At 44.0% G+C, this 13345-nt stretch overlaps 1 protein-coding gene across 1 annotated transcript in view; it reads left to right on the top strand.

Annotated features, from left to right (window-relative positions):
* The window catches only part of ASAH1 (N-acylsphingosine amidohydrolase 1), a 37948-nt gene extending 34486 nt beyond the window's left edge, over positions 1–3462 (top strand). The window contains exon 14 of the mRNA XM_040418771.1: positions 605–3462. Within this exon, the coding sequence (XP_040274705.1) occupies positions 605–694 (90 nt within the window). The 3' untranslated portion in view covers positions 695–3462. The remainder of the gene's footprint in view (positions 1–604) is intronic.
* The last annotated feature ends 9883 nt before the right edge of the window (positions 3463–13345 follow it).

Below are 13345 nucleotides of genomic sequence, written 5' to 3'. Positions count from 1 at the left end.
CTAAGGGGGCTAATAGTTAGTAAAAAAAAAAAAACACACCAAAATATTAATTATAAATGAAAAATAAAGATTTACAAAAAAAATAATAATTCACGTTAACAATAAACATTCATTTTCAGCAGATTTGTGTAGGAATTATTATTTTTTCAAAAATGAAAATTCACAGAATATCTATATAAATTATCGGCCTAAAAGTTCACAGATTATCGGTATCTGCCCTAAAAGTCAATATCGGTCGATCCCTACTGTGAATATTCCCTAAAACCCCCACTTATTCTTCTCATCTGGGTACACTGCATGCATTGAACTACAGATGTACACATTCTGTTAAATTGTTTTCTTGTAGTCCCTCTCTATTGTGTTCTTCAGGATGTGAGACTTAGACTTTCTGTCTGGGTGGCCACCACTCCCATTTACAGAAATGCTGTACAATATGCTGGCTCTCCGTGCTCCACAGACTTGTGTAGGTCCTTTCAGCTCCAGCTTTAGGAGCATGAGGAGATTGTATTAGAAATCAGGTAGCTTCATGATGAAAGCACTTGCCATCTGTGTACTGAGAAGGCTTGGGGTGACAGTAACCTTTGTTTTTGCGTCTTCCCTGCAGCTTACGACATATACAACAGTGATGTCTGTATCTGAGAACAAGCTTGAAGGCTACCTCCGGGACTGCCCAGACCCCTGCATGCCTTGGTGAGGCGAACCCATACAAAGGAACCAGGCACCCTAAGGCCTTTGTGCTATATACAGAGGGTCAGAAGAAATACGACACGCTGCCTTCTAAACTGGCCAGAGTAACGCTCAATACTAAACCGCTGCTATTGTAATTCTCTTTGAAGCCAAATGCAATAGGAGGGATTTTTAATTATTCAGATCCTGTCATAGTTTTTTAATCTACAGTACATTGGACCTACTGATTAATTTTATTCATAGAGTCAAGCTTGGTCACCTACAGCAATGTTGACCTTCCATAGTTCAGACCTTTGTGTCAGGGAAGACTAGTGAAGTGATGTCACTCTCTGAGTACGGTTTTGGCATTTGTGCCCATTTCCCCTCTTTATAATCCTGTCTGTATAATCCTGAAGTATATATAAGTATCAAAATCTCAGAAAAGCCCTTGAAGGGCTGTGGAGTTTGTGGGGCAAAGTTGGAGATTAGAGAATTTTCCCAGAATTTGTTTCTGGTCTGATTTTGATTCCATTTGAATAAATTTGGTTTGACTCAAAAGTACCCCTATTCCTCTGAAAAGTCATGTACACTCTGGATAACTGTATCCAATAATCCAACCCCTTTCAATCTGTTTAACGCTGGACACAACATTAGTAATGTCAAAATGACATATATGCCTCTGGGTAAACTGATCAGTAACACGTAGCTTGTCTAAGGACACACTGCGTATGTCTCGGAGGGCATGAGCCCTTATAGTGACTCCTGATTGACTACCTGCAAGGCACTATGCTGTGGCCCATCCGGCCAACGCCCAAGGTCCTGTGATCCTCCTTCTCTGTCTTTTGATCTGTAAAATGGTGGACGTCATTTTGAGAGATTCATACGGGACCAATCCCAAAAGTTTAAGGTTTGATGAAATGTGAAACTTTTGGGAAATTTTTAACACATCAAATTCGTGCTGAATTGATTTGCTAAGATCCAGTCAGATTTAAATAAAGCGACGACACTAACCATTACCTTTTGGCCCATGTTCACAAATGACTGTAGTCAGACAATCACATAGCATTAAAGGATTGGTAAGGCATGACACAAATGACCTCTTCTTGTCGGTTTTATGGCATTTCCCCATAAGGTAGGTAATCTGCATGTAATCACCAGGGTTCCAGGAACTACTACTGTACTAATAGAAAAAATATTACTGCTGAAAGTCCTGGTAATAGTACACACTGTTCATTTTTAGTGCATAGCGATGTGCCTTCCTGCCCCAGCACTGCTTGTGTGTGAACCTGACCTTATAATATCCCACTTTTTCATGTTTTATTTCCCTGTTGTGTGCTCCATGATACATTGGGTGTTGGGGAGATGCAGCTGTTTCACAATGTTGGGGTGCATTCACACAAGCGTGACTGCTGTGCCTGTGTTTTGCCGTGCTGGCATTGTGGTGCGGACCCAATGACTTCAATTAGTCCATGATCTGCAAGATGCAGCAAAAGATAGGATATGTCCTATCTCTTGCAGCAGAGACACAGACCTGGAAGCACACAGAAACACAAGAAGGCCCTTACGTTTGCTTTGGTTCCATGCCTCCACGCCACAAAAGATAGGACATGTCCTATCTTTTGCCACATCTTGTGGATTGCGGACTCCTTGAAGTCAGTGGGTCCACAATGCGATGTGAGGTGCACGCGGCCGGTGCCTGTGTCTTGCGGATCCACAGTTATCGGTCCGCAACACAGGCGCGCCCATCACATGTTGAACGCACTTTTTGCGAGTCTCTGGCCATAATTATCTAGACAGTCTTCCTGACACGCGCATAGGTAAAATGTCAGTCCTGTTCAACGCTGTCAAGGCTGGGGCTACACAGGTTCTTGTAACAGCATCTTGCAACAAAGTCTAGGCCTGGTTAAAGGTGATCTCTAGGAATTTTTTAAAACTGCTGCAAGCTAGAATGTGAATAGGGTGGGTTATGTCCACTTGCACTGCACTTGATGTTGCACTACACACTGCTTTTACTTTACATTGCAGAGCTTTCCAGGATCGAATTATTACAGTAGATCAGGAACCCTGCTCTGCAATAGATAGTCACAAAGACGTCCTGTGTGTGATATGCCGACATGGCTGAGCAGCCTGAACGTTTCTAAGAAGAATATTAGAAGATCAGAATTCCTGCTCTACAATAGCAATGATGCGATCCTGCGATGTAAAGTGAAGCTAGTGTGTAGAGTGGCCCTACCCACATCACTCTGTCCTAGTCACATTGTAGGATGGTTTGCTTGCGGAGATTTTAAATAACTTCTGGGGAACCCCCTTTAATTAAATCTTGCCACTTGTCTGTACTTTTAGGTTTGTTTTATACAATGTGTGACAGATTCATTTCCTGAGCCGACCGCTGTTTGTTTGACTACAGTAAAGCCGCGGTCAGGCAGGAACCCACGGCATCGTCAATCACTATAATCCAGTCCAGGAAATGCAGCAGTCACACAAACTGTGTTTCTTGGACTGAACATGTCTGTGAAACTGTCTAATTTCCATAAAATTCTGTTGCTTGACAGTAACAAGAAAGTGCCATTAACTAGTTGTTACTCTGTGATAGGAAAGCGATGCAATCTTTACATATACAGGTAAATCTTAAATTGTAAGGAATGGGGACATATACATAAAGCTATTGCTAGCTCGTATCTTCTTTCTCGTCACCATTAATTGTTCTCATCTCATGTGCAGTTTTTATAACCTATATTATATTTTATTGTGACTCAAATCTGCTTCTTTCTTTTGATAAATTGAAATACAACGGTACTTGAAATTCTTGTGCTGTCTTTATTCAAAGCTTAGTAAACCTCAAAATTAATAGGGTTTTCCAAAATGAGTAAAGGACTGTTTGTTCCAAAAACCTGGAAATCTATGTTTTGTTGATTTTTTTCCCATACCAAAAAATTGCAAAACCCAGATTTTAGACTTTTTAAATGCCATTGCACTTAAATCTAGACCAAAGTAGTGTTTCCACACTGCCCTCAAAAGGGGCATAGTGTGGGTGGAGCCATGGTTTCTGGCAAATTTATTATCAGTTACGAAAATTTTCTGATGTAAATGATGACTCAAATCTGCAAATTTCTGTTTCCTGGACTAGGCCTCTGCCTGGTCATAAATTAAAGGGGGTTATCTGGGAATTATTTAAAATGGCTACAAGCAACCTGTCCTAGAATGTGATCTAGACTGGTTGCCTTCTCTTGCAGAGATGCTTAGGAAGGTTGAGGGGTCAGTGTCTCACTACACACTACACTCTGGTACTTCCATATACTACACATTGGTGAGCGTTCCTGTCAGGTTGCTCAGCCATGATGGCATATCCTAGGCAGGATCAAATCATTACCATTTATTGTAGAGCAGTTTAGCGAGACCACTCCTCCTCCTAAGCAGCTCTGCAAGTGGCAACCAGTCCTGCTCACATTTTAGGACAGGCTACTGGTGTCCATTTTAAATAGTTCTTGGAGAATACCTTTAAGTGCAGAGGATATCAAACATGGGCGTAAAACACCGGTGTTTGATACATTGCCCCAGTGTGTTTTACCACTAACATTTTCTGCCAGTGCCAAAAAAAAAATCGCTTGCATTTGTTTTAGATTTCCCATCAACCTTCAGTAAACATCTGGAGCTGGTGGGGGAAAAAAAAACCAAACATATGTGACACCACCCTAAAACTCTGCTGGAGGTTGAGAAATGGTTATTAGCAGTATGAGGTGAGCAGTTCTGGGATGATGAGTCACCTGGACCTCATTTACTTAGGCATTCCCGCTGAGAAAACCCGATCAATGCTCTTCATGACGTCCCTACAAAGGCCGGGTTCACATCACCTGGCATCAGAGAACGGATTGTGCAGTCCGTTCTGAGGCGAATACCAGTACAGGGATGGAAGACTGGGCAGGCGCTTACGCCAGGAGTACAGGTGCTCGGGTCGATTCCTCTGTGTGACATTGGGGGAGCTACGAGAGGGGACTTTGTGATGCGTTGCTGGGCTCCTTCAGAATGGGCGTGGCTGGGCCCCAGAGACATTAGGAACAGCCCCTTAGGCTCTTTTCAGAGGTAGTTTGCATACTGATAAAAATCTATTTTCTGAATAAACTAAAGCAATCATCTCTATGGCAAAAGTATGTTACGAACATGCTATAGGACGCTGGTGGCGAACCTATGGAACGGGTGCCAGAGGCGGCACTCAGAGCCCTCTCTATGGGCCCCCCGCACCCTGGAAAAAGTCTATGGCGTACCAATATGCCTTAGACTTTTCCTGCCATTCATCAGAGCAGGGCGCACTATGAACAGCACAAGCAGAGCACTGAATGTAGGCAGGATATTCTAGCTAAATGATAAAGTACATGGAAGATATACTATATTGGTATTCCGGTTACATTGCCATGTTGGCACTTTGCGATAAATAAGTGGGTTTTGGGTTCCAGTTTGGGCACTCAGTCTCTAAAAGGTTCTCAATTACTACTATAGGAGATCTGGCATACCCTATAATCTGCTCTATATGCAAATTTTTTCCTCGGTTCCCTCAAAAGACTTCCAAGTTGACAAAAGATTTTTTTTTTTTCTTACTTCTTTAAGATCTTCTGCCGTTGGTAGCTACGGTATTCAGTCAGTCCCTCAAGAGGAACACTTTTTCATACGCCTCCCCAACGGCACTAAACAGGAGGTTACCCCGCCTCCCAGGGACAGGAAACAACGTGGAGAGTAAAAGGTTAAAAGCCCCATCCCCTTTACCTTGTCAAGTTGTTTCCTGTCCCTTGGGAATAAAGTGGTGAAGTGGCAGGGTTCCCTCCTGCCTAGTTTCTGCTCAGTCTTATGGTAAGTTGAGGGCTGATGCAGAGCGACTGATTCCGGGGCGGGTTACAGGTCTGTCCGTCAGCTTTGGTGTAAGCCCTGTGGTGGCAGGCAACACCAGCATTTCTGCTCCTCTCAGTAGGCAGCGGTGGGAGAACAGCGTCCGGCAGTTGCGATTCTCCAGGAGGGCCGGAGTCTCCTGAGATCGGAAGTTCGGGCTGTAAAAGGCCGGCATGTGCGGTGGTATGGGGTTCCTCAGTCGGAACACAGCCTGTCCAGGAAAGGTGTCATGTCCCTTCCAGCGGAGACGTCTGCCAATCCTCCTAAAGCCCTCAGCCCCGTAAGCCTCCTCCTGGGTGAAATTCCTTATGTAGCACCTTTTTTTTTTTTTTGTGTGGGGGTGTTGAGTGTATTTTCACCTTTGTTCATGGTGGAAGTTCCAATGTTTAAACAAAAGCTCCCTTTTCAAATTTCAGGGCAGAGATGCCAGGGGAACCAACACTAAAGAAGAAATGTGCTATTTTCACGAAGCAGTTAGCCACCTATATTAAAAAGCCTCTTTGTACAGACAAAGTCATGTCAGATGAAGCTCCATCTTTGTTTGAGAGTCTGAAATCCATCATAAAAGAGGAAGTAAGCTCTATTGACCACAGATGGCTTTAATTCCGCAAAAACCATCTTCATCAAGATCGAATCCCAAAACTAAGGTTGATATGGATTTTGATTTAGACGAGGGTGAAGTTTCATCTAATTCTGACTCTGCCTCATCTGATGATGATTCTGGAAGGCCTTTGTGTTCTATAGAAGAGACTGATTCGTTGCTCAAAACAATCAGAGCTACTATAAATATACAGGCGTTTAAAGAGCCACACTCTATACAAGACCAAATGTTTAAAGGTCTGGGGGATAAAAAGAGGCAAGTTTTTCCTGTCCATGAAAACATAAAAAAGCTAATTTCTGTGGAATGGAAGGTTCCAGAATAGAGATCGGGCATTTAAAAAATCTTTAAAAGAAGGTATCCATTTAATGAATCCGATTCGGCTCACTGGGATAAAACTCCCAGAGTGGATGCCCCTATAGCCAGGATCTCTAAGAAATCATCCTTACGCTTTCAGGATGTTGGGCTCCTTCGATATGCCATGGATAAAAAATATGTGAATCAGTTTTTAAAAGATCCTGGGAAACCTGTACGTCCATGCTAAGACCCAGTATTGCGGCCACTTATACTGCTAGGACCCTTTCATTGTGGTTATCTTAGCTTGAGGAACACAATCTCTGGTACTGCAAGAGAGGATATCTTGTCCTCCATGCTAGTTTTGAAACAGGCTTGCAATTTCTTGGTGGACGCATCAGTGGATCTGGTAGAACTCTCCGCTAGAGCGGCAGCTCTAATACTGCCAGAAGATCTGTCTGGTTGAGGTCTTGGTCTAAAAGTAGGTTATGTGGTATCCCCTGTGAAGTGGACAGACTCTTCGGATCGGCACTGGATGATATACTTGATAAAGCATCTGATAGAAAAAAGGGGTTCCCGACAGAGTCCAAAATTTTCCATCAACGCCGCTCCTTTCGTAATAAAAAAACTAGTAAACCTGTTCAAAAGAAGAAAGATGGTTCAGGTTCCTGGCTGCCCATGAGATGCAGAGGTAGGGGTTTCCTGTTCAACCCTGATAAGTCTGCTAAACAATCTGGATTATGACGCCAGAGACCCAGTGGGGGGGGGGAGATTACAAAGGTTCATCTCCACTTGGGAATTTATTTCAACATCCCCCTGGATTCTAGAGATCATTTGTCTGGGCTACAAACTGGAGTTCTCTTTTCCTCCTACAGAAAGGTTCCTGATAAACAAAAGACTGAAGGAGGAAGATCATCGGCTTCTGGAGTCTTAGATTTTCTTATTGCTGGAAAAAGAGGTAGTTATCCCGGAGGGGAAGGGGTTTTACTCCCCAGTTTTCCTGGTGAAGAAGCCAAACGGCTCTTTCAGTGCTATTATCAATCTAAAGTACCTCAACAAGCACATCAGATACAAAAAAAAGCTTCCTTCAAACCATCTATCTACGGGATGTCAAAATCTTGTCGGACAACAGAGCCGCGGTGGCATATATAAACAAACAAGGCAGAACAAGAAGCCGGAATCTATGTTAGACAGCATCCCAAATATTCTCCTGGGCTCAGGTTCATATAACTTTTATTTCAGCAGTCCAATTGAAAGGGGAAGAGAATTGTCTGACGGATTTCTTGAGCAGAAAAAAGTTTAAATCAGGAGAATGGAGCTTGAACAAATCTATATTCACTGAGATCTGCAAAAAAATGAAAATCTCTAGTCCTGGATATCTTTGCCTCCAGAGTAAACCAACAAGTGGATCAGTTTTATTCCCTCTCATACAAGGACAATCCGGTGAGAGTGGATGCCTTTTCGGGTCCCTGGCCTGCAGGGATGGTGTATGCCTTCCCACTAATCTCCCAAAGGTAGTGAAAGAAAGATGTCAGCTAATCCTAATAGCTCCATACTGGCCAAAAAGAACATGGTTTCCTCTACTGCTGAGCCTCTCAAAAGGAAGATTTTGGATACTGCCACAGATCCCGGATCTTCCTCTTCAGGGTTCTGCCTGACACCCAGAGGTTTGCCAGTTAAAGCTGACAGCCTGGAAGTTGAACGGTCAACTCAGATCCAAGAGGCTATCTGAGGCTCTGGGGAGCAGTAGGAAACGGATTACATTAAAAAATGTATATTGGAACATTGGCTGCTATAGACAATGTAGCCAGTCCTACTTTACACCAGTTTGATAAATGACCCCCCTAAGGGTTTTTCTACAATCATAAAACCTTCATAAGGGCTCATGCACATGGCCGTTGTGCGCCCATTCCGTGCATTGGGGACCGCAATTTGTGGTCCCCAATGCACGGGCTACAGCCGTGCAGCGGCCAGGACAGATCCAGACCCATTCAACTTGATGCATGCTTCCCCAACGCATCTCACGGATTGCGGACCCATTCAAGTGAATGGTCCGTGATGCGGGATGCACACAGCCGGGGCCCGTGTATTGTGGACACGCTGTATGCAGGTGTATTATGTGGCAGTGCACACATCACCGCTGAGGTGCACCAAAAACTGCAGGTGTCCAGCCTATACAGTCACCTCCAGTTATTCCACCAGACAAGAACATTTTGGGGCGTCATATCCTCTGTGCAGCAGTTGCCCATAGCAACCAGTCTGCAGCTCAGAGAACGTGAACGGGTCAGATTGGTTGCCAAGGGCAACTGCTAACAGTCATCTCCTACCTGCCGCAGTGAGCGCCCCACACGCAGCCATCTGGAGCTGTCGCCGTCTCTCCTCGTGTCCCGGTGTAAGCGCGGCGGTCACCGGCAAGACAGCGCGGAGGAGGGAGAGGAAAGCAGACACAGCACACACCGGGCCATCCTCCGTTATCGCCTCTTGGCCATTCACCTTACTGCCAGGCAGCATGACCACAGCGCCCCCTGCAGGTAGGTGCTTACGGATATCCCTCAGTATTTCCCGCAGCTGGTACTGTGATGCCAGGAGTACCAGCGATTCCAGGCGGCACAGGAAGAATACCAGTCCGGTTGTGGGGAGGCTGTGGATGGTCTGGGCCCGGTTTCTCCCCCTTGCAGTGGTTGTCATGTTTCGGGGTTCCATGCTGCAAGGCCCCCTGTTTAAAGATATCTCCTCCGTTCACCAGCTCAGCCGGGAAGAGCTCCCGCAGAAAGTTCTTCAGCAGATGCAGGCTCTCCACCCAGTCCCACAGTTCCCCGACCACCAGGACTTGCTGAGGTCCTCCGAAGTACTCCAGCACCTCCCTGAAGCGGCTCTCTGTGCAGTCTCTTGCCATGCCGGCCTTAATCATCCTAGCGGCATCCTGACCTTACAGTCCCGTACACACGATCCACTGCCCGCAGAGCAGAGCTTAAAGAGACAGAGCAGTGGAGAGTCTAGGTGCAAATGGCGACAAGACAACAAAGTCTTGTCGCCATTTTGCAATTCTAAGTCGTATTGGCGACCAATTTGGTCGCCATCTGGAGCCCTGTTATGGTCCCTTACCTGGATGACCTCCTCTTGAGGCCCCAGCAAATACATTTTCAGTGGCAGATTTTAGAACAGGGGTCAGCAACTTTGGTACTCCAGCTGTTGTGGAACTACAATTCCCAGCATTCTACATTCATTTCTATGAGAGTTCTGACAAAAGCAGAGCAAGTATGCATGCTGGGAGTTGTAGTTTCACAACACCTGGAGTGCCGGAGGTTGCCTACCCCTGTTTTAGAACATCCCCTAGAGCCAGGCAGCCATGTGAATACACACAATGATATAGTTACTGTAATAATTACAATAAAAATTATTATTCTACTACTATTCCAATTTAGTTATCCCTTGGATATGTTCTATGTGCTGACCCAGCACATGTACATTGTGTAACAATGTTGCTTACTGAACTGAATGCCATGTTTCAGTTAGGTCATGAATACATTACACAGGATTGTAAGTCTACGGTGTATATTACGGTCAACTGCCTGATAGAAGAGAGTATGTATGCAGAGTTTTAAATATATGAATATGTGTATGATTTCCTATTATATAAACATGTAAATCAAATAAAAATTTAAGATTTTCTGACATTCCTGCAGTTTTAGATTTTTTTGCAAAATACAGTGGACATGGGTCTTAGTTCCAGCACCCTTAGAGGACAGGTTTCTGGGCTGTCAATTTTTAGGATTCCAAATTGTCAGAGCATAAGCTTGTTTTTAGAAAGTTTGTTGGCATCTTTGAAACCGAGAATCACTAATCTGGTTTCCTCATGGAACCTTAGTTGGGATTTTTAAAACTCTCTCTGGTCGCCCTTTGACCCAATTGACAATATTTCTATACAATTCCCCATTTTTTAGTTGCTGTTTTTTCAGCCCATAGAATCAGTGAGATCCAAGCCATTTCTACAGTCCTGTGAAGAAGACTCCTTTTTAAGTTAGACCCCTCCTTTTTGCCAGGTCGCAGAACATTGACATTCCTTCGGTGTGTGACAATTGGTCCTAACAAGGGGAAGAGAGGAAGTAATTCACAGCTAGAACTAAAGGTTCATTCTACTAGAGCAGTGTTCCTCAACTCCAGTCCTCAGAGCCCACCAGCCGATCATGATTTGAGAATATCCCACTGAATAGACACACGTGGTAAGTCCTGATGCACTGACACTAATTATATCACCTGCTTAATACTAAGGAAACCCTGAAAACATGGACAGGAGATGGGCCCTGAGGACCAGAGTTGAGGAACACTGTACTAGAGCTTTGGCACTGGCTTGGGCCGAGAGAGCCTCAACGTCAATGAAACAAATTTGTTGTGTGGCCACCATGAAAAGAATGCATACATTTGCTAAACACCATAGATTACATGTAAGGAGCAATAAGAATTTGGCATTTTGTCACAAAGTCCTTCAGGCTGTAGTCCCACCCTAGTTGTGTCTCTGGTATATCTCAGGTGCCTTCATGGAAACCACTTGGGGAAAAGTATAATTGCACTTATTGGTAATTAACTTTCCTGGGAGTCTCCATGTTGGCACGCATAGTTTCCCTTCCCTTCATTTGCATGTGCAAATTCTCATATAAGGGTTTATATTTTGTTTTAGTGTAGTTATGAAAGTATTATCTGCCTTTAATGTCTTCTGGGATATTTCTAAAGTCATATCCTTTGATTACTTGAATGTCAATATGTTTCTGCTGAACATACAGTCTCTTACTGAAGGTGGGGAGGGGAAATGTAACCTTTCTGCGTGATTTTCTTGTCCCCGATAGGGATGCCGTCATGGAGACTTCTAGGAAACCTAATTACTGGTTAGTGTAAATTCACTTTTCCTAACCCTAATAAATAAAAGACTAAAATGATGAAATGTTAGGTTTTAGACACCAGTTCATAAACACTCTTCTCATCTCTACTATATCTTTAATAAACCTGAATATACCAATTTAGTTTAGGCTTGCTCATTTTATTCTAATACTTATTCCCAAACCCCAAGGCCTCTTTCACACGGGCGTTGCGGGAAAAGGTGCGGGTGCGTTGCGGGAACATGCGCGATTTTTCCCGCGCGAGTGCAAAACATTGTAATGCGTTTTGCACGCGCGTGAGAAAAATCGTCATGTTTGGTACCCAAACCGGAACTTCACAGAAGTTCTGGCTTGGGATCGGTGTTCTGTAGATTGTATTATTTTCCCTTATAACGTGGTTATAAGGGAAAATAATAGCATTCTGAATACAGAATGCATAGTACAATAGGGCTGGAGGGGTTAAAATAATAATAATAATAATAATTTAACTCAGCTTAATCCACTTGATCGCGCAGCCCGGCTTCTCTTCTGTCTTCTTCTTTGCTGTGTGCAGGAAAAAGACCTGTGGTGACGTCACTACGGTCATCACATGGTCCGTCACATGATCTTTTACCATGGTGATGGATCATGTGATGACCGGAGTGACGTCACCACAGGTTCTTTTCCTGCACACAGCAAAGAAGGAGACAGAAGAGATGCCGGGCTGCGCGATCAAGTGGATTAAGGTGAGTACTATTGTACTATGCATTCTGTATTCAGAATGCTATTATTTTCCCTTATAACCATGTTATAAGGGAAAATAATAATGATTGGGTCTCCATCCGCACTTGCTTGCGATTTTCACACAGCCCCATTCACTTCTATGAGGCCCGCGTTGCGTGAAAAACGCACAAAATAGAGCTTGCTGCGATTTTCACGCAACGCACAAGTGATGCGTGAAAATCACCGCTCATGTGAACAACCCCATAGAAATGAATGGGTCCGGATTCAGTGCAGGTGCAATGCGTTCAACTCACGCATTGCACCCGCGTGGAAAACTCGCCCGTGTGAAAGGGGCCTAATAGTCCTACCACTTTACAAATCGCTAGTCAGACCACACATGGAGTACTGTGTACAGTTCTGGGCTCCTGTGAACAAGGCAGACATAGCAGAGCTGGAGAAGGTCCAGAGGAGGGCAACTAATGTAATAACTGGAATGGGGCAACTACAGTACCCTGAAAGATTATCAAAATTAGGGTTATTCACTTTAGAAAAAAGACGACTGAGGGGAGATTTAGATAATATGTATAAATATATCAGGGGTCCGTACAGAGATGTCTCCCATAATCTATTTATCCCCAGGACTGTGACTGACGAGGGGACATCCTCTGCGTCTGGAGGAAAGAAGGTTTGTACACAAACATAGAAAAGGATTCTTTACGGTAAGAGCAGTGAGAATATGGAGCTCTCTGCCTGAGGAGGTGGTGATGGTGAGTACAATAAAGGAATTCAAGAGGGGCCTGGATGTATTTCTGGAGTGTAATAATATTACAGGCTATAGCTACTAGAGAGGGGTCGTTGATCCAGGGAGATATTCTGATTGCCTGATTGGAGACGGGAAGGAATTTTTTACTCCCCTTAAGTGGGGAAAATTGGCTTCTACCTCACAGGGTTTTTTTGCCTTCCTTTGGATCAACTTGCAGGATAACAGGCCGAACTGGATGGACAAATGTCTTTTTTCAGCCTTATGTACTATGTTACTAATAAATAAGAGTATAACCATCCTTGGGGGACATGCTTCTGCCGAAAATTTGCAGGCTATAAACGTAGTACCAAAGTGAATTGGATTTTAACTACAGGAATCCAGACATTACTTTACACATGGTGTGGATCTGTGGAAAATTTCATGAATTAAATCCACACCATTTGGTGCAGATTTTGCTGCTGTGGAATTTCATCAAGTAGACTATGGATATTCTGCGGTCTGCTTGTAACATGTACACATTCGGTTGTGGTAAGGTAAGACGTCTGTCCAGTACCACAAGTCATTATAAAC

The sequence above is a fragment of the Bufo bufo genome, chromosome 2 (genome assembly GCF_905171765.1).
Source record: "Bufo bufo chromosome 2, aBufBuf1.1, whole genome shotgun sequence".
Lineage (NCBI taxonomy): Eukaryota > Metazoa > Chordata > Amphibia > Anura > Bufonidae > Bufo > Bufo bufo.
This window is presented reverse-complemented; position numbering and strand designations above follow the sequence as displayed.